This window comes from Dipodomys spectabilis, unplaced genomic scaffold (assembly GCF_019054845.1).
Source record: "Dipodomys spectabilis isolate Male_0828 unplaced genomic scaffold, ASM1905484v1 ptg000096l, whole genome shotgun sequence".
In the NCBI taxonomy this organism is placed as follows: domain Eukaryota; kingdom Metazoa; phylum Chordata; class Mammalia; order Rodentia; family Heteromyidae; genus Dipodomys; species Dipodomys spectabilis.
Genome location: NW_024870773.1, coordinates 4,933,582 through 4,960,429, shown reverse-complemented (window position 1 = coordinate 4,960,429; position 26,848 = coordinate 4,933,582). Strand labels below are relative to the sequence as shown.

At 44.1% G+C, this 26,848-nt stretch overlaps 1 protein-coding gene across 2 annotated transcripts in view; it reads right to left on the bottom strand.

Moving 5' to 3' along the window:
• Positions 1-26,494, bottom strand: part of Jcad (junctional cadherin 5 associated) — a 47,097-nt gene extending 20,603 nt beyond the window's left edge. Inside the window, exons 1-2 of one of the 2 annotated variants that reach the window (XM_042686134.1) lie at positions 26,445-26,494; positions 7,287-7,627 (exon numbers count right to left, since the gene is read on the bottom strand). In XM_042686134.1, coding sequence (XP_042542068.1) covers positions 7,287-7,567 — 281 coding nt within the window. In that variant the 5' untranslated portion in view covers positions 7,568-7,627; positions 26,445-26,494. Of the gene's footprint in view, positions 1-7,286; positions 7,628-20,916; positions 20,943-26,444 lie in introns of those variants that run through there. The other variant, XM_042686135.1, reaches the window with a different exon arrangement.
• Between the last annotated feature and the right edge of the window lie 354 nt (positions 26,495-26,848).

Sequence of the window (26,848 nt, the reverse complement as noted above, 5' to 3'; positions counted from 1 at the left end):
TGGAAAAGGGATAGTCAACCTTTTCAGTGTATCTAACAAAATCAGGACCAGAGAAACACTCCTTGAAGAAGATATTTCCTTTCCTCCTTTTCTTTCCTGCAGAGCTGGAGAAGGAACCCAGGGCTTCAGGCATGTTAGGCAAGCAGTCAAAGCCTCACCCCTCTGCCAGCCCTGTCCTGAAGTAGGTGCTTGGGAAGTTGAGCCTTATTCCCATGGACTATAACAAACATTCCTAGAGAGAGGTAAAGGTAAAATTCACATAAAAGGAGGATTTACAATGGAAATATGTGGGAAAAATTATATTAAGTGAAGTAAGCCAGGCCCAAAGAAACATAGGTTCCATGGTGTCCCTTGTTTGCAATAACTAATATATGTCTAGGACAAGCAGAAAAGGTTAAAAGTTATGTACATTTGACCATATAAGATGTTGTTAAGCAAAATAAACCCCAAGATAGGGACACAAGTGTTTTTTTTTTTTTTCTCTCTTGATAGTGTGTAACAAATTTATAATGGACTATGTGATTTTTTTGTTTCTTTTGTTTGTTCTTCCCCACATATAACCCCTGTTTGCACCGGTATTTGATTCCGGTGTCCTGCATCTTGTATATACATTTTGCTAACTTGGGGAGGGGAAGGGAAATAACAAAACACTGAAAAAAGGATACAGGATGACCCATTGTAGCAATGAGATGTACTAGACACTATGTTGAAAATGAACTTTACAACTTTGGATAGGGGGAGGAGTTGGGGAGGTGGGGAAGGAAGGGATGGTAGGGGAAAAACAAAGGAGGAGACCACAATGCTTAATAGGAAATGTACTCATGACCTTGCTCATGTAACTGTAACCCATCTGTACCGTATTTTACAATAAAAAAAACATAGACATGTATAAAAAGGAGGATTTACAATTTGTATTAAGAAGGGCCTTGGTGGAGAAGAAAAAGAATACAGTGACCTGGTGGGTAGAAGTTGGTGGATGAACGGAGACCCACAGAAGGTCAATCTGTGCACTGGGCTGTTCTCAGTGGAGAGCACTGGAAACCCTGTGGCTTTTGAGGAACAGCCTTCCTATGAATGCACTTGACCACAGAAGAATGCCTGCTTCACAGACCTCCTACCACCTTTCACCCATGTCTGGTATGGAAATAAGTTCACTCATATTACTGACCAAACTCTCAAGGACACACTGATGAGCTTGGATTTAAAAGCAAGAAAACACTTGAGTTCTTGTCGCAGAAGCAGCACCCCCCCCCCCCCGCCCCATATGTTCGTATCCACATAAAGATGTCACCAGAAGAAGGAATCTCACACACCATTACAACTGAAGGACACACTCAGGCCCACAGGGAAGCCGATCCTCAGGGAGGTGCTGCCAATATAGGTCCCCACCTGAGCCACTAGGTGAGGCTAAAAGTAGGGCCAGGGCTGGGAAGGTGGCTCAGTGGTAGAGCGCTTGCCTTGCATGCACGAGGCCCTGGGTTCGATTCCTCAGCACCACATAAGCAGAAAAAAAAACGTAAGTTGCGCTGTGGCTCAAGTGGTAGAGCACTAGCCTTGAGCTGAAGAGCTGAGGGGCAGCGCCCAGGCCCAGAGTTCAGACCACGACCAGACTCCCCCCCCCAAAAAAAAATAAATAAAAGTAGGGCCAGTTCTGCTTTTGTGGCATCTCAGTGCTTGGTAGTTGGATCTGTATTTGACAGGCTGTTAGTCACCTCTGCCACCTTATTTCCCAGCTTTGAAAGAACATGTTGAAAAGAGACAGTAGAAGTAGAATCTGAATTAGACCTGACAGAGTCCATGAAGCTGCAGCTCACCCTGAGGAGGGCTGCTCCACGTGACCAGGACAGCCAAGGCTGGAGCACAGGACCACCCAGTGGCTCTGGCATCATACTGCACCACGGGGAACAGAGCAGCAACACTGCCAGGAGTGAACGAGCCTCTGCTGTGGTAACCTAAGCACCAACACCACGGCATTTTGACTGTGCCTTCTGTGGCATCCTTACCCTCTCTCTGCCTCCAGTGTGGAGAGGATGGAGATGATCTGGCCTTTTGAGTTTGGTGGAGAACTTACCACAGTCTCTAACCACCCCCCCCCCCCACACACACACATACACACAAACTTGTTTGTAGCTACTACTGCCATTATCCATCCATGCTGACACTCTTTTGCTTGCACCATAGGGAAGGAGGTGCAGGTAAGCACACAGGACAGGACAGGAGAGCTGAGTGGTCATCTGGATGTGATGTTATTTTAGATCAGCCTTGTCTTTCGCTAAGTTGTAATCAATAGGCCTTCACAATCACAGGAAGTGACGATGATCTGACCCACGATCTTCACAAGCCGCTGCCCCTCCCCAGGCATGGCCTGTCTCTAAGGAAGAGCCTACGCCCGTTTCCACCATGATGCTGCAGAAGAAACCAATATTTAGGTTATTAGAACAAAACAGGAAGAGCAAGCTCCCATCTGTTTGTTCTCATGCAAAGCTAACAGTTTTTGTAAAGCGGATTATTTCAAGATTTTTCTCCTTTCTCTTTAACATAGCTATCAGATTTTTTTAAGGTAACCTATTTGTGCTGGGATAGTCCATTCAGTGCCACAGTACATATTAACACCCAACCCACACTGGCTTCTCACTTCCTTCTCTCATTTCTGCTCTATTAGCATGTCTACTTATTCACTTATTTAGTCAATGAATATTTATAGAAGGTCTTTGTGCCCCTGACCCTCTGCTCTTTGAACATTAGGCTCAGAATAGGGAGGAGTAGGGGAGGTAGCCACTAGGAAGCCTACATGAGAGTCTGAGGGCCGTACAGAACCTGAGGTCAGTGCCTCACCGCCCTATGGCCCTACGCCTGGCATATGGCAGTTCATCCACGACATCTCCAGTCTAGCCTCTAGTTCTTCATCAACGGTTCAGAGACTGTCATCTTACTCTGTTGGAGCCCGTGGGTTGCAGCTGTCTTTGAGGAGGGCTATTCCAGGTAACAGGACAGACATGGCTGTGGCACCTGCATGATATGATGCTCATGTCATCCGGTGGCTCTGACTTCTCACCGAACCAACAGAGAACAGGAGCATTAGGCCTGTGACTCCCATGCTTACTGGTCGCTTTCTCTCAGGTGAGTATTTTTCCCAGTCTCCAGCCTTCCCACCAACAAGGTTCTTCTAGGACATCATGGCAGCCAAAACACAATGAGTGAGAGGTCTGCTCTCATTCTGCAGAGACCGCCTCAGTTCTGTGTTTCTGTAAGTCTGTGCTCCAAGAATCCAACCTGCTTCTTATTGGGAAAAGCTGATGAGAATAAAAGCCACATGAAAGTGTTTGCCACAGAGAACAGGGATCCAGATGCTTCTGGAAAGTTATGCTGCTTCTGAACAAGAATAAAGATGCCCAAGGAGATAGGAAAACAGGAGGCCTGACCCTTGTGCTCAGGAACACATGATATCAGGAATCCACACTTCCCCCATAAAAGTCCAAGAGGACAATGCCTGGCACTTAGCTAAGAGACAAATAGAGTATGGGTTTATAATTCTGTAAAGAGAAAGAAACAGATGTTAAACTTGAAGCATTCCTTTTTTGGAAAACCATTATGAGCAGTGTATGATTTGAGAGAAAGTTAAAAAGCCCCTGCAAACAGACTGTTTACCATATCCAGTAGCACCATTGGGAATGGATGTTTATTCATCTGATAAAAACCTCCCAAGATGAGGGCCCCAAGCTACCACATCAGAGACACTCCCAGTTTGCTAAGTCTTTAATTAGCCGCCACAGCCGCTGATGGTGAGGGATAATTATGCGTTATTCTCATGGTTAACTAACTTTTTTTTTTTTTAACCAGAATTCCTGGGGTGAAGTGAAGAGAAGCCTGCTATGGTATGATTTCAGAACCAAATCCCAACTATGTCAAGTTATTTTACAGCTTCCTCCGATTATATTGTTTCACAGGAAACACATTAAGGAAATGTGAGTGCCTGATAACAGCCTTTACATATCTGAGTGGGAGCTAAGCGTTACTCAGTTATGGTGCCTGCACTGGAGGCGTGCAGGGTTCTCCACGTACAAACAACACTCAGCTTTCCTGCGGCCACTTTCCCTTAACCTCCACATGGGCACGTGTGTGTCGGTTGGGGCATGCATGCCGTCAAGCAAACTTTGGACGGGGCCTGTGAGTCTTTTCTGTACCATATAAGTGACTTTTCATGCAAAACCCACTGGTACCTTTATGGCCTCAGGGTGTTAGACAGTGACTGACCAGGGGTGTATTACAATGCAGATCAACTCTTCACAAGACAAGTGCTTTAAATAGGGGAAAATGCCATGTCTTTAGGATTGCTCAATGATTGGTTTGAGATGAGAGAAAACAACATGTCTTGGGGTGCATGGTCAGCACCCCGTGGCCTGGAAACTTATCATCTTCCAAAGCTGAGGTGGGCAAAGCTACAGCACCTATGTTTACCCAATCCCTCCCTCCCCTCCCTGTGACTCTCTCCAGCAAGGCTAAAGCACTTCAATCCATTCATTCTTTACCTGCACTTCAATCCATTCATTCTTTACCTGCAAACTAAGCACAGAGACACGGGTGGGTAGTGAGCTATCTGATCTAACACTAAACCTTCATGAAGGGCGGCCACTATCAGTGGAGGGAAGGGATCTACAGAAAAGAGGCACAGGAGTGCAGGCCAAGATGGCTGACAAAGAGGCACAGAGGTGAGTATGTATACCCCCCACCTAGGACTGTCTAGAGGGAAAGCAACTAACAGGCTAGCCCCAGCTCTGGCTCTGTCATGCCGTCTTCCTGTACTTCCTGCCCATCAAAGCTGCATCCTTATAACAAGCTGTCTTTTCATATGGGTGGGTCTGTTTCTGGCGCGCTGAGAATCCACAAAGGAGAAAAATCTTTTCACTCAGAGCTGTTCAGTCCACCAGAAGTTCTGTGAAATCTGGGGCTGTTTCCTTCCCCATGTGTTGGCATACAAGGACAAAGTCATTAAGTGGCCACCTCATCCACCCAGCCAGGAGGACAACACTCAGCACAGGACTCGGCCTTACCCGTCAACTTCTCTGCCTCCCGTCGGAGCCAAGTGTTCTGAAAATACTCAGCAGGTACCTGGCACTGGAGTGCCAGGATTGATCCAGAGAATTTAATCTAAGGAATGAGTGTTGATGAGGTACAAGATTCTATAACAGAAATTAACCAGGGTCAGAGATGAAGTAAGATATGGAACTGGCCTTCAGGAGGCTGACAATCCTAGAGGCCTACAGAAAAATGTTAGAAGTACTAGAAGAGAGAGATTTCCATGGAAAACACCTGAAGAAGCAGAGTTCCCTATAGCAAATGGGCAGAAGACAGAGAGAGGCTGAGGAAAGGCTGGTTGGTGGGGCTTAAGGAAGGTGACTGGGAAGCCTTCTGGATTTGAGTCCATGATGCTGTATGCAGATGTCATACAATGAGGGGTCAGCAAATGAGGCAACAGGTATGCTGCACAATTGGTGACACAACTTAGCTGAAGTTCCAGTCAAGCCCTAGGTCATGGCCAACACCACCTTGTGTTGGGTAATCCTTCTGACAGTGTCCACAGAGAAACAAGATTCTAAACTCTACACGATACCTATTGTTGGTTTGGCAGCAAATATTCCTTCTAGAGCTCCTCAGATATGAAAGGACATGGCCATACCTGCCAGGGGAGAGTGGGGACGAGGAAGTGAGAAGAGAGTCTAGCACTGGGTGGCTGGAAGACAAACTCACAGAACTGAGACCCTTTCAAACTAGAAGCTTCTTCATACAGAGAGTCTGTGTGCTGGCCTGGTCCTTCTGCGGGGTAGCAGCCGCTGGCATCTAGCAGCACAGGGCTTGGAGCTAAGCTAGGCTTCCTCTTAGGGCCTACGCCAAGTGCGAGGCCTGAACGCTGCCGCCTGAATGCTGGCATTAGAAAAGCCTTGTAACTTGTCCCAGTCCTCTGATGGCTTGGAGATAGGGGTGACCAGCCCAGCAGGGTCACCGTGTAGGATGGGACAGGCAGCAAGACCACAGCTGTACTTGTCAAGTGACCGAGGCTGGGGACTGGCAGAGCACGTGTGTTCACTCAGATCCAGAATGCACGTGAGTCATGATGTGGTTGGTCTGTCATATTTATTCATTTACATTGTTTAGAGTTTATATTAACCATTTGGCACCTATTTCTTTCCTCTCAAAACACTTTTTCCTCAGACTTTTCTCCCCTGTATTTCCTGTGCCCCTTTCTGGTTATACCTGGCTACATGCTCAATCTACTTGAGTGCTTTCTCCCAATGTAGTATAAAAGACAATCACAGTTTTATGCAAGAATGACAGAGATTTCCTTCAAATGAACCTGTTTAAAGAGAATTTCAGAGCTCCTGTCCCAGGCTCCTGTCAGTCTATTGTCTTTTCCTGTCCTAAGGAGATACTCCTCCCAGCACCCACATTGGGACTGATGTGTTTGTACAATAGCAAAACAGGTTTTTTTAAAAACCTAGTAAAAGAATATTAAAGAAGAAATACTTGTTTCCTCAAAAATGGTGGGGAAGGCATCCTCCCATTTCAACTCTCTGAAACCCAGAAAATATTGAGATGTACTGATGTGAAAGGCAAAGTAACCAGGTACTGGTGGCTCATGCCTATAATCCTAGCTACTCTGGAGGCTGAGATCTGAGGATCAAGGTTCAAAGCCAGCCTGGGCAGGAAAGTCCATGAAACTCTTATCTCCAATTAACTACCAGAAAACCAGAAGTGGTGCTGTAGCCCAAAGTAGTAGAGTTCTAGCCTTGAGCAAAAGAGCTCAGACACAGCACCCAAGCCCTGAGTTTAAGCCCCATCACCAGCGAAGAAGAAGGAGGAGGAGGAGGAGGAGAAGGAGGAGGAGGAGGAAGGGCAAGAGGAAGGGGAAGGGGAGGAGGAAGGGGAAGGGGAGGAAGAGGAGGAAGAAAGGCAAAGTTAGTCTTACTGTGTGTGGGGGCATACAGGAGCTTTACAAAGTTCTAAAGTGATCTCTGTGGGAGGTGAATGCACATGAGGGGAGAGAGGAGAAGAGAAGAGGAGCTATTGCTCAGAGCACTAGCATGTCTACAGACCACCGTTTACTGAAAGCTTAGCCAACCCAGTGCTACAGGCTTCAAAAGGATTCCAGATACCACAAAGAACATAGGCATTCCAGTCTCTGACCCCCGAGTCCCTCTCCAGATCTACTCATAAACAAGAAATTGAGAGCACCTACTTAGGTATAACCCAATGCCAAGTCAGAAATGGCGGACACCATGGGAACTTACCCTGCCTCAGAAGTCCGAGAAACAGAAGCACTGTGATGCTCCCCGCGGCTTCCGGGCGTGCTGCGGCGGCTCTCTGAGTCACTCACCGGTCTCTTCCCCTGGGAGGTCTGACTGTAGGCAAAGGCTGCAGGATCATCTCCATACCCATTCAGCAGGTCATGTTCTGCTCGAGTCCTGGACCTGGCTTGCCGATGCCCCCTGGGATTATCCTCACGTGGTCTGGGGAGGTCTCGTGATGGTTTGTATCCATGAGAAATCAGGAGATCTTCCACACTGTACATGATGGGCTGGTGTCATCCGAGCTCACTAGATTGGAACCATCATGATGGCAGAACCCATCACTGCGGAGACAACAACAGAGAATTTCATTTGTGCCCTGAAGAACCACAATTCCCTTTTTCTACAGCACAGAGCTCATAGAAAGCTGAGCCACATGGCTCACTTTGAAACCACTCTCCAGGTATCTGCAGAGAAGGGCTGGCATAGTACCAGCTCCAAGGAACATGGTGATGGATGTGTGGTTGGCACCCAGGTGACTGCCACTGACCACTCATCTCAACCCAGCAGACCCAAAGATAAACTCAGATGTGCACACTGCAATTACAACTTCATGTTGCTAAAAAGAGAAATTCCCGGTGTACGGTTTCATCGTATTTCACACTCCTGCTCCCGAGGGCCACCGCAAGATCTTTAATCAATGCAAAACCTCAGAACACCTCAGCGGAAGCAATCAGAGGAGCAACTACAAGGGCAGCGCCCAGGATGGCTAGCTAGCAGTTAGGCTTGAAATGAGAAAACACGCAGTTCTCAATCAAGCAAACACACACAACCCATAATGTGAGCCAAGAGGTTGCTTTTCCATACAAAATGGTTTCATTATGTTATCTTGCTCATATTATTGGGGTTTTCTTTGTGCTGATTCTGGAGCTTGAACTTAGAGCCTGGCCACTATCCCTTAGCTTTTTCACCCAAAGCTAGTGATCTACCACTTGAGCCACTCCTCCACTTTCAGCTTTTTGGTGGTTAATTGAAGGTAAGAGTCTCATGGACTTTCCTGCCCAAGCTGCCTTTGAACTGCGACCCTCAGATCTTAGCCTCCTGAGTAGCCAGGACTACAGGTATGAGCCACCAGCTCCAGGAGTTTTCTGCTTGTTTGTGTGTTGAGACAAGGTCTCTCTCTGTAACTCTGGGACTCGATGTCTCTTGCCTCCACCTCTCCAGTGCTGGAATTCTGGTGTCTGACTGGGCACGAAACTCTTAAGAGTGGAACTTCTTCCAGGTGATTTTTGGGGAAATCTTTCACATCTTTCAGTCTAAGATGTCCACACCCAAATCCTGCCTCTGACCTTCATTGTAGCTTGGCCCAGTGTCAACTCTCTGAAGGCAAGAAACCAAGAAATTAGAAAAGGGGCAGAAGCCCAGAAGTTGCAGGGCAGGAGGCTGCCAGTTCCTTTCTTCTAAGAATGTGAAAGGCAAGCGTAAGTCCTGGCCGACCCCAGCCCCATTTTGCTAGTAGATGGACACAAGAGTCTCTGTGGCCATGGTAAACAATGGCCGTGTGCTTCTTGCCAGTGGAAACTGTCCCTGCTTGGTACACTGTCCTGGCTCATTCTGCCCCTGTGAGGAGCACTGTCCTACCTCACTCTATGTCCTCCATTGGAGCCCAGGAGCAGCACAGCCCTGTGATCAGCTTGGAAAGGATGGCATCTGCAGATCTGTGATCTTCCATCATGTCTCTCCATTGCCTGGAAGGCTGACAAGCTCTGACAGTCGCTGTACTCACAGCAACTTCCTGACACTAACACTGTATGACTTTCAGGGACCCATGACTGTGTCATTCCTTGCAAGAGGGGTGGGAAATTTGCCTCATGAAATCATTTGGTACATGATGGGACAGATATATATAGATGCTTCTAGTTGGCTGCCACTCAGCCATCTACCTGTATTGGTAATTTTGTAGGGCCTACCAATGATGTTATTAGAAACATCTAAATGGGCCAGGGCAGAAAGAAGGTTACCCACTCCTGCCCTACACAGAAAAGAAAGGACCAGAGAACCTGGACAAATCACTGAGCTAGGGACTACCGAGGAAAGCCTACACATAACAAACTCAGGTTATGAGTCAGAGACTTTTCACATCCTAAGCATCTAGCACACAGAATTTTCCAGGACAAATGTACACATGGGAGAAAGGGGTTTGCGATAGATTTTGAAGAATGATTAGGAGTTCCTTGGATAAACTGTATGTGTCCATGTATGAGGGGTACTTAGCACCTAAATAGACTGTGAGTACAATAACTTAGCAATAGGATTCTAGTGGCCTAGAGCACCAGTATCCCTTTTTCTGTGCCCCAGATCTGGTTATTCTTGGGGAATTTGTCTGTGTGGTAAAGAAATCCTCTAGTAAGAGGATTTCACACATGTAGGTAGGTCATAGGTCATCTTCCTCTTGGGTTAAGGAAGGAATATGTCCACAAATATATTTAGCAAAAACTTAAATGGTATGACAACTCATGTCAAGCCCTAAATATCACTCAGAAAAGATCAACCTTGTAAAAGCCATAACTTCAACCTTATTGATCTAAAGTCTAATGGTCTGTTTTGTGTGTGTGTGTGTGTGTGTGTGTGTGTTTGTGTGTGTGTGTATGTGTGTGTGTTTTGTTTGTTTGTTTTTGTCATGGGGCTTGAACTCAGGGCCTTGGCACTGTCCCTGAGCAATTTTGCTTAAGGCTAGCATTTTGTCCCTTTGAGCCACAGCTCTACTTCTAGCCATTTTGGCAGTTTATTGTATATATGGCTCTTACAGACTTTCCTTCCCAGGCTGGCTTTGAACCATGATCCTCAGATCTCAGCCTCCCAGGTAGCTAGAATTACAGGCATGAGCCACCAGTGCCCAGCTGTGGTCTGACTTTTGCTGACCCCTTAGAGGCTGGCAGCCCATAAGGAGTAGGGGTACGAATACACAGGCTTCCCAGACAGAGGTAAGAGCTGACTCACAAACCCCATCACCAACCCAACAGTCACCACCCAAATTCACGGAGGCTTCCCGTTCCTGAGGTCTCACTCTTTGCCTTTTCCAGCCCATCTCACGGCTGGGGCTCCTGCTTCTTTCTGCATTGCACACTAAGCATGAACCTCTCCCAATGGCCGTTTCTGAATGGCCATGGTTATTTCTAATCTCTGCCATATCAGCTTGCTTCTTCAGCATCCTTATCTATTTAAAATGGAATGTGCTGTCCTAAGAGGTAGCAGGTTCCCCACCACACACAGACACACACAGACACAGACACACAGACACAGACACACACAGACACACACACACACACGCACATGCACACACACACACACACACACACACACACACACACACACACACACACACACACACACATCAATCACCCTGACCACCAGGAGGGAAGAATGAGGTGCTGATGAGTGGGCTCTGGCATCAAACAAGTTTAAAAGATCCTTTCCAGTCCTGAGATACCAGTTTTCTAAGGCTACAGCATTTTAATTCTATCACCTAGCTGCTAATTCAAAGGGCTGGTGTGTAGGCCATCACAGGGACAAATGTGTGGCATAAACCTGTCACTGTCACTATCATAACTATTTATTGCGTTGTGGAAAGGTAGCAAATAGCACAGATCAAGTTAATAACCACACCAATAGCTCATTTTCCAACCTGCAAAATGGCAATGCTGCTGATATCCTACCTTCTTGGACTACTCTGAATTCCCAATAAGAATATGTGGAAGGATTGACAAGCATACAAGGATATGCTATAATAGTTCTGGTTTCCCTCTCTCAAGAGTTACTTGCACTATGGAAGGATTTCACAGTAGGCATTAATTTTCTCCATTTAGTTTGAATGGTTTCTTGTTTCTTCTTGTATTGTTTGACAAATTACTATCAATTTTCAAAGCCATACTCACTTGACATCACCCATATACCTTGCCCTTTCATGAGTGGATATTCCAATCTCCATTGAAGTCACTAAGAACGAGAAACAGTGCCTTTTTTCTGGCCAACTCTGGGGCTTGAACTGAACGCCTGGAGCTGACCTTGAGTTTCTTTTGCTCAAGGCTATCACTCTACTACTTGAGCCACAGTGCCACTTTTGGCATTTTTGGTAGTTTTATTGTAGATAAGAGTATCAGGGACTTTCCTGGCTTTGATCCTCAGATCTCAACCTCCTGAGAAGCTAGGAACACAGACATGAGCCACTGGCACCCAGCTACACAGTGATTGAAGTAGTCCAAAACATGAAAACACATTTCTACCATAATACTGTGGCAGCACTAAAATGATAAGTAAGACATGCTCTGTGCTCTTGCGAGTCTTAACCTTTAGCTGGAAGACCGATGGAGAAGATCCAATTAAGACTCCACACATATGCGTTAGTAATGGGAGCCTGCCACCTCTCCACAGTGTCAGGGCACCATTACAGGGACAGCCTCTGGATCAGGAAGGTCCCTAATGACTGCCTCAGCCAAATTAATTGTCTACTTCAAGGCTATACAGTAAGAACAGTTTCCCAGTCAGTTCATTCCAAAAGTTGTTCCCTTCACTATTTTGTTTCCTTCAATTAAATGCTCAAAGTACATCTAGACAGAGTGACCAAGAACAAGAAGCACTGATAGTAATCTGAGGTAGAGACTTGTGGCATTTGGCCAAGGTCAAGATAGCTAATTCACAAGCTTTTTTGTTCTCATTATTCTCTACTACACATGTGCTCAGAGAGCAATCAAAGTCTTATAGCAAAATTATCTCCTCTCATACATTGACAAGCACCTATTCTACTTTATGTTTTTTTGTTTTTCCTCTTTTGGCCTGTTCTGGGGCTTCAACTCAGGGTCTTACACTTGTGTGGCTTCCTTGCTAGCTCGTGGTTGGTGCTTTACCATTTGAACCATGCTTCCAGCCCCAGGTTTTTTGTTAGCTATTTTGGAGAATTCTCATGGACTTTTATGACTGAGCTGGCATCGAGTCATGTTCCTCCAGATCCTCGTTCTAATTTGCTTTTTGTAAAATGCTGCTATTTCATGTCATGACCCTCTGATATGGAAGCCAGGCCTGTAATGGCCAGGGTATGAACTGAGATGGCCTCTGAAACTTTTTCTTATCAACCTATGAACCTATATGAAGTTTATCAGTAGTGTGTGTGTGTGTGTGTGTGTGTGTGTGTGTGTGTGTGTGTGTGTGTGTGTGTGTGTTAGTCTTGGAGCTTGAACTCTGTCCCTGAGCTTTGTTGCTCACGGCTAGTACTCTACCACTGAGCCTCAATGCCACTTCTGGTTTTCTGGTGGTTAATTGAAGATAAGAGTCTTATGAACTTTCCTGCCAGTGCTAGCCTTGAACTGTGATCCTCCTAAGCATGAGCCACACAAGCACCTGGCATATCAGCCTTTTCTCAACAACAAATACAGCTGTTCTAGCCTACCCAAACTCTCCACAGAGGGAAGTATACCTCTGTTTCCTTTCTCTACCTGGGGACTAAGTCTTAAACATGAGGACGCTGGAACACCTAGGCTCCAACCCCTCCATAAGCCTCACCCTTGCTGCCAAGGTGAACCGTAAGCCAGGGGGCTTGGAAATGAGGCACAGCACGATGCTGCCACTTTTATTCTTTCTCTGTGGTTTGAAAAGGCCAAGAAGCAGCTTTCTGTCTCCTTATGCTTTCTCAATTTTCCCACTTTTCACTGACCCAATACATTCCTAGAATTATTCCATCACTTCAAAGATACCATTTCTAAAATGATTTAAAAACACTATCACCACAATGAAAAGTGACAGAATGAAGGGATCAGTGTCCCTGCTGGCCTATTTCTCTAGGGACCACGTGGTATCCAGCTGGGAATCCTCCTCTCAGGCCAACTGTGGAAAGCATAGCTGCATGGGCTGTGACATCAAAAAGATGCCCACTCCACCTGCCTCTCTCCTCCTGCCCACTTCCATCTGCCTCTCTACTTGCTAGGAGGCTGTTATCAATGTACCCAACTTCCGAATCTTGGCTTTCTCCTATATGAAATAGATAGACCTGCCTCCAACGTGCCTTCAAGGAAGGTCCTGAGTCACATTTAGCTGGTCATTTCTATTAGACTTTGTGGCATTGCTCCATCAGAGAGAAATCAGGACTAGATTAGTTACCTGGCTCAGAGAATGTCCCACCAAGCCCCCAGCTACTTGCTCTTTCCTAGTTTGGTTTTATACAACTTGGGTTAATCCAAGCAAGGCTTCTAATTAAAACAAACTGTAGGCTCCGTATATACAATGAAGAAAAGCCACATTTATGAAAGTTCTCTTTCTGTAGATGAATGAGTGTATGATATGACATTCAAAACCAGTTAAGATGAACACAAAATTTGAATTGATTTTTGTTCTTCTATTATTAAAATGAAAAATAAAAAGCTTTAAAACTTGCATTTTAATTGAAGAAATGGGGACAGAAACGAAAAGACAATACCTAGCTGTATGGGAAGACTGGGTTTTGTCCCCAATCCTGTTGTTTATATCTATTGGACTAGTTTAAATTGTGTTTTTGTGAGCTAGGACCAAAAAAGAAATACTTATTATCATTCAGCCTCTAATTGAAGGGGTGAATCAAAAGAGGTAAAGTGGACGAACAGCAAAGCTGGAATGCCAAGTTTTTCTGGGCTAGGCTTTTTGATAAATTCATGACATTGCTAGGTTCATATCCTATTATCTTCCTCTCCCTTCGGGAATGCTCTTGACAGGTTGTAAAGCGCTCAAAATACTTTCTAGTAGATGAGTAAGTTCACAAAGAGTACCCTTCAATTCTTGGTTAATTTATTCTTCACACCCCTTGCACAATGACCCCTATAAACTCTCTTTTTACAAACCACCAGAAAAACCTGCCTTACTTAACATAGGATCATAGGACACATGAATCAATCTATCAGCCACTCATAAGTATCTGCTTTGTGCCACATAGTTTACTAGTTGCTTAGAATACTGTGTTACATTTTGTGCTTCCAGTACATTTCCTGAGGTAGATAAGGATGTCTCCACTACAAGGCTGCTATGCTAGTTCATTCAAGGCTATATGGCCTCTATGAGGCAGATTCAAGACTTGAACCCATGTTTGTCTAGCTTTGAAATCCATGCTCCTATTTTGGGCTCATCCATTTATAGTTCCTTCCTTTATTTATCAATTAATGTATCAATTAACTTACCAAATAATACATAACTCTACCAAATTTATCAGATAATGCATAGATACAAATAAGAAAAAAGACAAGGTGGCATTAAATTTTAAAAGTATATATTTAGAAAGAAAAATGTTCATTCTTTGGAATTGGCTAGCTCCTGTACATGGCCCCTTCCTTGTATATACAGCACACATGTGTACATATGCACACTCACACAAAGGTCATGCTGCTTCCGATGGTAATGTCTTCATGGTAAGGCTAGCCTAGTTTCTAAATGCTTGGCAAGCAATCCATTCACAAATGCACCATTTAATCATTTCCTGACCTTCGCAGGCCACATGCAGCTGCAACTGTTACAAATACTCTGCATGAAAAAGAAATGCTCCACATAGAAACAGCCACTCTTGTCCACAAAGTTAATTAGCAGAGTTTGGGCTATCCTTGAATAGATAGTGGGGAACCACAAGTGAATGGGGGGAAGGACACGAATACTCTAAGGTGGTAGCAAAATGAAAGGACTGAGGTACTAAGGGCAGTCAAAGTGGGGAGAACATAAATAACAAAGATGGAGAAGTGAGGGTATGAGCAGTTAGAACTATAAAATGAAGGAGTGCTAGAGGCAAGCATGGGGGAAAACGGAAGTGATAGAAATAATCAATCCAGATGCCCCTCAGTGGATAAACAGATCAGGAAAATGTGGTATATATACACAATGGAATTCTACTCATCCATCAGAAAGAATGATATGGTCCCAGTCGTAAGGAAATGGAAAGACCTGGAAAAAGTTATACTAAGCAAAGTAAGCCAGAATCAAAGAAACATAGGCTGCATGATTTCCCTCATTTGTGGTAGTTAGAATGCTCCTATAAATCTACAAGTACACACACTGGATGTTAAAAAAAAATACACCGGGACATGATAAATTATACAGGTCTCTAAGCATTCACCTAAGAGAGGAACTAGAGGAGGATGTTCTTAGGAGAGCATCATAAAGGCTCAATAGCTATGTGCATATGAGCATATAAAATAGTATTTATTGAAATGAACTCCAAAAACAAGGAAACGAAGTTTTTTTCACTGTTGCTGTTTTTGTTCTCTTTTGCTTTTGTCTTGTTTGTTAGTTTATCTGTCTTTGGGAGGATAAGGAAGGGCACAGAAAGGGTATGACAAAGGGTGAAGTAGAGCTGCAGTGTTACTAGACACTATGTTGAAAATGAACTACACAACTTTTGGAAAAACTGGGAGTGAGAGAAGAGGTGACATTCTTCAAGAAGAAATATACTCACCTGGCTTAAGTAACTGTAACCCTTCTGTACATTACCTTTATAATAACAATAAACACTTTTTTATGGGAAGGGATGGGAAGGGGAAACAAAGGAGGAGGCAACAATGCTTGATAATAAATGTACTCATTACCTTGCTCATGTAATTGTAACCCTTCTGAATGGTATTTTCACAATTAAAAAAGTCCTTTTAAAATTAATTTTCAAGGCAAATACTATGGATTTCAGCCTTGGTGTATGTAGCCAGGAAAACAGTCATCTCATTTACAGAAACTAGGAATAATTATGGGTTTGAGACAATGACAAGCAATCTGATTTTGGCTTAACCTACCTAGTCCTATAAAATTTTCTTTCCGATGAAGTAAAACTCTCCCTCTTTGCAGATGACATGATCTTATATTTAAAGAATCCCATGGACTCCACTCCCAAATTACTCGAGCTGATTCGAAACTTTGGCAAAGTAGCAAGGTATAAAATTAACCCTCAAAAATCAATGGCTTTTCTGTATGTCAAAAATGAGAAGAGTGCAGCTGAAATCAGGAAAGCAACTGCATTCGTAATAGCCCCACAAAAAATAAAATATCTAGGAGTTAACTTAATCTCTATGATGAAAATTTTAAAAACTTAAAAAAGGAAATCAAAGCAGAACTTAAAAAGTGGAAAAACCTTCCATGCTCCTGGATTAGAAGGATCAACATTGTAAAAATGGCAGTACTTCCAAAGGCTATCTACAAATTCAATGCAATACCTATCAATGTTCCAACCTCATTCTTCAAGGGAATAGAAGAGGCAATCCAAAAATTCATATGGAACAATAAAATTCATATGGCACAAGAACAGACCTGAGGACCAATGGAATAGAACTGAAAACCCAGAAATGAACCTACAGACTTATAGCCACCTAATCTTCGATAAGGGAGCTAAAAAAAATAGAATGGAAGAAAGACAGCCTCTTCAGTAAATGGTGCTAGCAAAATTGGTTAATCACCTGTAGAAAACTAAAGCTAGATCCTTATATATCACCCTGCACCAGAATCAACTCCAAATGGATCAAAGACCTTGGAGTCAAAGCAGATACCCTGAAAACATTACAGGATGGAATAGGAGAAACCCTAGGTCTCCTTGGCACAGGTCGAAATTTCCTTAATAGAGACCCAGAAACACAAAAAAATCAAAGAAAGGTTGGACAAATGGGATTGCATGAAACTGCAGAGCTTCTGCATGGCAAAGGACATAGCTAGCAAGATCAATAGAAAGCCCACAGATTGGGGGAAGATCTTCATCATACAATGGACAAGGGTCTCATATCTAAAATATACTTAGAACCCAAAAAATTAAATCCTCCAACAACAAATCCTCAAAGAAACAACTGCCTGATAAATAAGTGAGCTAAAGACTTAAAGAGAAACTTCTTTGAAGAGGTAATAAAAATGGCCAATAGATACATGAAGAAATGCTCAACTTCACCAGCCATAAAGAAATGCAAATCAAAACAACATTGAGATACCACCTTACCCCAGTTAGAATGGCTATAATCAAGAAACCTAATAACAAAAGATGCTGGAGGGGATGTGGACAGAAGAGATCCCTACTGCATTGTTGGTGGGAGTGTAAACTTGTTCAACCACTTTGGAAAGTAGTATGGAGGTTCCTCAAAAGACTCCACATAGAGCTCCCAGCAATCCCACTTTTGGGCATTTACCCAAATGATCACAAACAAGGCTATACTAAGGCTACCAGCACAACTATGTTTATCACAGCATTATTTACCATAGCTAAGATATGGAACCAACCCAGAATGGATCAAGAAAATGTGATATATATATATATATATATTATGGAATTCTATGCCTCTATCAGAAAGAATGACATTGCCCCATTTGTTAGGAAATGGAAAGACTTGGAAAAAATTGTATTAAGTGAAGTAAGCCAGGCCCAAAGAAACATAGGCCCCATGGTTTCCCTTGTTTGCAATAACTAGTACATGTGTAGGACAAGCAGAAAAGGCCAAAAGCTATGTACATATGACCATATAAGTTGATGTTAAAAGAAATGAACCCCAAGATAGGGACACAAATATCTTTTTTTTCTTGCTATTGTTTCTAACATATTTATAATGTATCATGTGACTTATTTTGTTGCTTTGTATGTTCCTCCCCCATGGTATAACCCCACTTTTCACTGTATTTGATGTCGGTGCCCTACATCTTGTATATACACTTCTCTAATTCGGAGAGGGGAAGGGAAAAAACAAAATGCTTAAATAAGGATACAGGATGACCCATTGTAATAATGAGATGTACAAAACACTATGTTGAAAATGAACTTTACAACTTTGGAGGAGGGGAAGTAGTTGTGGAAGTGGGAGGGAAGAGATGGTAGGGGGAAAACAAAGGAGGAGGCAACAATGCTCAATAGGAAATGGATTCATTACCTTGCTCATGTAACTGTAACCCCTCTGAACAGCATTTTTACAATAAAAACATACAAAAAAATTCTCTCCCACAAATAATTGCAAGTGAGTTTTTTTAAAATCGAAGATTATTTGTCCCTTCCAAAGAACTGAATGAGACTGCAGAAAGCAATGTATTGTGTAGCAGATTTCAGAGTTCTTTTAATTATCCACTATAAGGTTTATATTCAAATGAGAGGAATTACAAAATAAAGAAATGACTAATGATGCAATGGCATTTTCAAGTGTAGCTGAGTTGTCTCCACTGTCAGATTATCTATTTCTCTGTACTGCTCAGTGTGTGTGTGTGTGTGTGTGTGTGTGTGTGTTGAGTTAAATACAGCCAGGGACACCATATGGAAGAAAAGGAAAGAATCCTTGGGTTTCTGTCTTTCCCTGAAAGAGTATATTGAGAAGACTCACCTGGAAGTTCCTGAGACTCTCGTACCTCTAGAATAATGGGTCCCCACCAGAGCCCTACCCCCAGCCTTTTCTCTTTATTTCTCTGTTGGCCACAGGCTAGGGGTTGAGGGCTGAGTACAGCTTGTGGCCATGACATAGAATAAAGCTAAATTGGTCATGCAGACAGAAACTCTGACCTTGACCTCATTAGCAGAGGCCAGTCAAGAGAGCAGAGGTAAATGGCCACACACTGGAAAGGACCAGGAATGAGACATCCTGCAATGTTCCATCCAGAGAACAGGTGTCATACACTTACATATTCTAATCAAAAATCATCAAGACACTTGTTCTGTATTGGACATGCCAGACACTGGAAAATAAAGACCTATCAGACACAGCTACTACCCTCCTGGTGAAGGTTGAGTCTAGGTGGTCTTACATCAATCATGGGTATTCTCATCACTAGGAGTCACCAATGACCAATGGCAAATAAATGCCACTCCATAGGTAGCATTTTCTCTTCCCTTTCCACTTATAAAAATAACATTATTTAAACAGCCAAGCACTGGTGGCTCATACCTGCAATCCTAGCTACTCAGGGGGCTGAGATCTAAGGATTGTTGTTCGAAGCCAGCAGTGGTAACAAAGTCCATGAGACTCGTATCTCCAATTAACCACAGAAAACCAGAAGTGGCACTGGGGCTCAAAATGTTAGTGTGCTAGCCTTGAGCTAGAAAGCTCAGGGACAGTGCCAGGCCCCAAGTTCAAGCTCCATAACTGACCAAAAAAAAAAAACAACCAACCAACCAACCAACAAATAACAACAATATTTTATTCTCTTATTTATAATAAGGCTCTCCAAGAAAGTGAGAAGAAATAAAACACTAATAAATTCATTACATGAACCAGAATATTTCTTTCCTTTACAACTTTCCTTAGAACATGAGTGAGAAAAAGATACTCAATTAAAAATATGAAAAAAGTAAACACAAGAAAGCCACCTCACCTCATCTGGAATCACGGGAGTACAAGTTAAATGGGAATGGCATTACTCATATACCAGGTACTTTGTGGAAGTAGTACTCTGCAAAGCAATGCTGGGTGGTAAGGGCAAGAAGCACTGTCTGGAAAATGCTCTGCATGGCTGCGTACATGTGTATGAGGGGCTTTGTCCTGGTGCATACACTTTGCCTTCCCTAAAAGTGATAAGGCAGTAGGTAATAAATACCTTTACATATCTCAACCCTACGCATAATAATCTCACTTCTTAGGATTCATCCTGGTGGAATTAATAACCAGAGATATGCAATGCTTTGTTTATTAAAAACTTGACTAAATAAGGGATACATCTGCATGGTGGGTTACAATATGTACACACATGTACGGAATTCTATTTTCATGTACATGTTTATTATGGCACAGGAAATATTCATGCTAAATGTACATGTTAAATAATGAAGACAGAATACAAACTTCTAGATTAGTGTGATACCAATTGCTTTTATAGCCATATGCACACAGAGGGGAAAAATAACAAGAAGAAATCCAAATATCAACAATACTTAACTTTAAGTTGTTTGTGTGTAGTTGTGTGTGTGTGTGTGTGTGTGTGTGTGTGTGCGCGCGCGCACGCCCGCGCGTGCATGTGTGGTGAGCATTTTTGCTCAAGGCTAGCTCTCTATACCATTTGAGGCACAGCTCCACTTCTGGCTTTTTAGTAGTTAATTGGATATAAGAGTCTCATGGACTTTCCTGACCAGGCTAGCTTTGAACCATTATCCTCAGATCTCGGTCTCTTGAGTAGCTAAGACATGGGCATAAGCTATCAATACACAGCTGTACTTTAAGTATTTTTTTTGTTTTTATTGTTTTTCTTTTTTGTGCCACTACTGGGGCTTGAACTCAGAGTCTCTGGCTTGACATTTTTGCTCACAGCTTATGCTCCACTATTTGAACTACATTTCTGCTGTTGGATTCAGTATTTTTTTTTTGTTTCAACATTTTATTTATAATTTATTTTTGTAATTATCTGCCATGAAATGCATCAGGTCAAATCACATGAACTTGCTATTTTGCAAGTGGAAAGTAGTCAAATACCTAAAAGATATGCACATTTATAGATATGTGCATATGCATATATACCTATATATAAATTTATATATAGTATATGCACACATATATAGATGTGTGTGTGGTTACACATATACACACATATACACATACTCATAGAACATGAGTCTAACTAGGGACTATTTTAGGGGGATGAGGGAAAGCAAAGAGGAATAAAGAAAGATGGAAGGTGAGTAATGTCAATACATTATAACTATGTATGAAGACTGTATAAGGAATCTCAATGAAAGCTGTTGATCAACAAGAGGTTGAGGGGCTAGAAAAGAGAAAACAATAGAAAAAGTATTCTAATCAAATATAATACATGCATGTCTGAAATACCTCCTTGGTACCATTAATATGGGGGGAGGGGAATGACTCAAAAGTAAAACAGGCTGTGTGTTGGAGTAGATACTAGTGGGAGGGCTGAAAACTAAAGAAGAGCTTGAATGAGGATGAATATCATCCAAGTAGTTTGTTTGCTTGAATAAAAATAGAACAATGAAACTTGAAATTGTTTTAAGGAGAATGGGATAAGGATACATTGTATGTGTGGAAATGTCATAACGGAACTCCCTTGGCACAACTAACACATGCTAATTTTTTTTTAAAAAAAGGGAAGTGGTCAAATACTGGCAATTCCATAGGCTTAGCATACTTAGTACATTTATATACCTCAAATAAGCTTAGGTACATATCTTAATAAATACATTATGACTGATATTAACTTGATTTCATCATTAGTTATCAGTCACCATCAATCAATCAATGATCCATATGTAAAACGTAAATTAGATTCAGATCACTTAATATTAATAGCATTCATTGTCATAGAATAGTTATTTTACAAATAATAACATGGCTAATAACATAGCTCACCAAACCGTCCAACCAATAGAGTCAATGATTTTAAAAAGTTTATTCTGATAGTGAATGGATATATCTTTTTCTTTTATTTTTAGTTCATGTTCTAATCCAAAAGAAAACGGATAGTATAGAGCATGTGAGTCTCTTTGCCATGGGAACTCAACCTGTTCCAGTGAGTCTGAAGCCACATGCTCTGTCACAAATCTAGTACACAATTACAACTTGCATTCTAGGTCTCCCTAGCTAGTGGCACTCCTCTAAAAGTCCAACTTCCCTTCTATTCACTGACATTCCATAGTTAAGATGTAATTGGTCCCCCAAATTGTTGGCAGTTCAGTGTAAATATTTCTTCAACTGACAACTTTTAGCTCTAACATTATGATTAATATGTAACAAAGTACTTTCTTTAAACAAGAGGTAAATAGCCAAGACATTAAACAAACCAGAATGGAGTGTGTTGCGAACTGATACTTTCTACAGATTTGCTTTTCCCTTTCAATGGTAGAATTGTGTATTTTATTGTGAACAATAGGATTGCCATTTCCTTTTCTAGCCTTAATTATTAAAGAAATAACCCCACGGTTCCATTTTAAGTTCCAGGAACAAGAAGTTCTCACAAATCCTTGTTACTATACCACACAGTGTGTTGGCCAGCATTGCCAGGTTCTCAAGTTGTTAAACTTGAAGAAGATATTAAAAGCATATTTAATCTATGAAGTAATCATGTTAGCAGGGCAAGCATCATTGAGTTAACTTTCCTTAAGATGACAGAAGGAAAAACAAGAGATAGAAAACTTGGGTCTGGGATCAAAAGGATCTTGGAATATTAGTGGTGTTGATTTGGGTTGTGTTAAGGTAGTGATTAAAAGTTACTAAAAGGAAAAAGTGCCCATTGGGCAAGTTTTTAATAAGCATTATCTCTTTTAACTCCTCTCATTGTTATTTTTTCCCCCACACTAGTGTGATGTTTCTGTCTTCCTGTCTTTTCTTTCACCTCTAAAATCTATGTCACAAAATTAGTATTTTGGCTACTCTCCATTTTTATGAGACCCTAAGTTCCTTATTAACATTTATGAAATATTGCAAATCAGTAAGAAAGGACCAAATTGAGTAAGATTTAAAAATCTTCTTGGGCTGGGAAGGTGGCTCAGTGGTAGAGCGCTTGGCTTGTAATGCATGAGGCCCTGGGTTCGATTCCTCAGCACCACATAAGAAAAAAGCCGGAAGTGGCACTGTGGCTCAAGTGGTAGAGCGCTAGCCTTGAGCTGAAGAGCTGAGGGACAGCGCCCAGGCCCAGAGTTCAGGCCCCACGACCGGACCCAAAAAAATAATAATAATAAAAAAATAAAAATCTTCTGAAATATGGGACTATTTGCATATAGATGCAAACAAAACAGTTTAGAGTTTTTATTCTGTTAGCATCTATATGTCATGTTCTATGTTAAGATTCCTAAAATATTTTATCAAACTTTTAATATAAGAGTTTGGCTTTTTTATTTGTAAATATCTTTAGAATAAAAGAGCCAGGGTTTCTTAAAAGATTAAGCTTCAAATTATTTCTCATCATTTTTCCATTTTTCTTTTCTTTTTTTGGTGGGAGGAGGTCGGGTCGTGGGGCCTGAACTCTGGGCCTGGGCGCTGTCCCTCAGCTATTCAGCTCAAGGCTAGCGCTCTACCACTTGAGCCACAGCGCCACTTCCAGCTTTTTTCTTTTTGCTTATGTGGTGCTGAGGAATCGAACCCAGGGCCTCAGGCATGCAAGGCAAGCGCTCTACCACGGAGCCACCTTCCCAGCCCCCATTTTTATTTTCTAATTGCAAAAGTCATATAAAGTTTTTTTCAAGAGTAAACTCTGCAAAATTCAGAGCTTGAGCAGAAAGGAAAAAGTTCCTATCTCCATCCATCCATGCACATGCACTTGCTCTCATTCTGCTCTCCTTTCCCTCCTTGAAGACACAGAGGAGTCAATTCCCAACAGTATGAATATAAAGAACAAACCACTTTATTAGGTAAGCTACATGGATAATGGGTGAGCAGGAAATACTAGTGGTCTGATAAGAAACCTTTGCTGGTCTGGCCAGGCTGCTTCAGATCATATTATCTAGCAAGTTATTGGAAAATGCATTTAGCTGTAGAGAGTGAAGGTAATAAAAACATTTGAAAGGAGACACAACAAATTCAAATCAAGATAGCTTAGGTTTTAGAGGTGGGGGGGGTGGGAAGGAGATTGCTGTGGAGTTATGGAGCACCTTTCAGTGTTTGAAGAATATAGGAAGGCAGCAGACCTTCCCTTTCCTGGCTGCAGGAAAGCATTCCAACAGTCCCCAGACAAAGCCTGCTGGAAGGTACTAGGAGGGAGATAAGCCTTCCCACCCAAAAGGTGAAAATAACTGCTGAGAACCAAAAGCCAGCAGCAGCCAAGCTCAGCACTGAGCCCATTGGATGGCTTGCAGAGATAAAGTTCTTACTTATCAAAATACAACCCACAACTGGACAATTGTTTCAGCCCTACACTCTATGTTCTAAACTCTCTCTAGATTAATTACCGGGGAGTCTAGCCAAGCTCATTAAAAGGGAAACTGGCCTCCTACTATATAGTTTATTGTTCTTCCAAACTAAAGGGGACAAAGAGGACTTGGAGAAGATACTAACTTCTGGGCTTTCATTAGTGATGCTTAAGAAAAGATTTATCTGTGCATTTCAGAAATGTAGACTTCAGGGATCGTGTCATATCTGTCTCCTTTTAAGTGAAAAATTGCCTCTTATCTATTTTGCTGTGTATCTCAGATCACCAATTACATTCTATAACTACTGAACAACATAGTACAGGCCTTTGGAATCTGAGATCTCTCAGATGAGTTAGTTAAGCCTGTCAAACCCTCCAGAGCAAGCAACCATTTCAACTCTGTGTGTTAAGCTGCAAGGGAGTGAAAAGGCAAACTTTTTTCCCCAAAAACCAGGCTTCCTCCACCCACCCAGTCCCTTAAATCTCTTGGATCTGCCAAGGGCCTGACCTTCCAGTCTCTGCAGCAGAGGGTGGCATTTTGCGGGAGAAAAGCCCAACAGATAGACTAAAGGCCTCTGTTCAACAAATATTTGCCCACTCCAGATGGAGTGAAAGTTTGCTACATGTTGCTGGTGCAGAGTAATCAAGAGAGACCTTCAGGAAACTTGTTCAGATGCTGACAAAGAATTAGACTTAATAACAAGGTAAATAATTAAGTTTCATCCCACAGAACATTATGGATAAACCAAAGGGACTTAGTAAACTCTTAATTTCAAATTAAAACCAACACAACTCCCACGAAACAGAAATCTCTGTAATTTCCAAAGATCTCTAAGTATTCCTGCTTGGCTAGCAGACCTCAATCTACTCATTGTAAATCCCGAGGTTTTATTTACCCAGCCAGTGATCACTCCGTTTATGACATTGAGTTGTTGTTGTTGTTGTTGTTTTTCCTGGTTAGAGAATTTATCATTCTGGTTGCCAGCATCTCCTCTTGGCCCTTCCCAAGGAGCCTAACCCTCTCCTAACCTTCATCCCTAGTCCCTGGGATGCCTAGGATGCCTATTCTAAGTCTGAAAAGACAAAATGCCAAGCAACGAAAACACAAAACCGTGGGACAAACATCCTTTAAACTGTCATCACCAAAAAGAAAAAAAAACCTGGGAGTGGTGAGATCCAGGCCAGACACGCAGGCTCCCAGCCTGGGGAGAGCTTGCGTGCGTTTGGGAGGTGAAGCAGCAGGCAGCAGAGGAGCACTCCCCCAAATCCTCAGCTCTCACGGGTGAGTGAGGACCGGGGCACCAGCCAGGTTGTGCTGGAGTAAAGTTCCATTTTGTTTTTTTTAATTTTTTTTAAACTAGTGAGATCCCAGCTTCCTTTTCAAATCTGCACACAAACAGGACTCGGCTGCTCCGGCCAGTGACCAGGAGTGGAATGTGGTTATGGGCATCTAGGAAGACGCTGGCATCTGGGGGCGAACCGTTGGCGAGTGGGGGGGGGGGGGTGGAGACCTCGCTGGTGGAGAGGTGGGGGGGGGAGACTCCATCCAAAGGATCCCCCCCTCCCCAAAGGAGCTGAAGAACGGAATTTGCAGACATCCCTCCCAGAGGCGGGGCCCTTTCCTTTTTCTCTCTCGCGCGCGCCTCCCCGAGCAGCCTGGGGCAGGGCTGCCCCGGGCACGGGCGGTGAGGCTGCCGCGATTAGCGCCCTCCCTAATCCCCCGTCCCGAACCGCCCGCGCCTGGGTGGCAGCGATCAGTCCCCCGCGGAGACCGAGCGGAGGAGCCGCCAGCCAACTCCCACCGTCCCGCCCCGCAGGGTCCCCCGGCGAGGACCCGCACGGAGGCTGTCAACCCCAGCGGGGCAGGGGTGTGCGAAGCTGGGAGGCGGGGGAGGCCAGGGAGGGGGACCGGCCCGACCCGCGCAGCGGCGATCAACCCGGGCGGGGCGGCGGGAGACCCCCCTCCCTCCCGGCCCGAGCCTCCCCGCGCCCCGGGGCGCCGCGAGCCCCAACGCCAGCCCGGCCTCCGACCCGCCCGAGGCAGCCCCGCGCCGGGGTCGGCACCTGCGGGCCGGGGAGACCCTCCCGTCCCGGGGGAAGGGGGGCGCCCCCAACCCCGAGGTTGCGGGCTTGGGGCCCCGCCGCGCGGCCCGGCTCCGGGACTCGGGCGCACCTCGGCGGGGATCCCGGCGGGGCTGAGACCCCCACACACACACACCGAGCGCGGGGGGAAAGGCACCTCGTCCCGACCGGAGAAGTTGGGGGGCAAGCGCCGCCGGAGGCTGCGGGCCAGGCCCGTGAGGCGCTGGGGAGGGGGGACGAGCCAGATGGACAGTGGGGGTCAGGAGCGCGAGAGACGTTAGGACTTACCGAGTGCTCCCCCCATACTATCCCGCGCCGCCGCCGCCGCCGCCGCCGCCGCCGCCGCTCCGGCCGGCCGGGGACCAGCGCCACCAGCCCCGCCAGCAGCCGCCCTGGCCGAGCATGCCCGGAGAGCCGCGGATCGCCCCGCCCACTGCCCACGCTCGCCCCTCCCACGCCCGGACTATCCCCGCCCACCGCCTGCTCTTGCCACGCCCCCGCCCGGCCTCGCCCCCGCCCATTGCATGAGCCTCGCTCCGCCCACTCCCGGGATCTCCCCGCCCACTTCCCCATACTCTGGCACCTGGCAAACAGGGCAGCATCAGGGCAGAGCCTGGTCCACAATCCTGAAGCCTGACTGAGAATCTACAAGAATCCAGGTGAGCTGACCACTCTTTCTCTCTTCTCGTGGC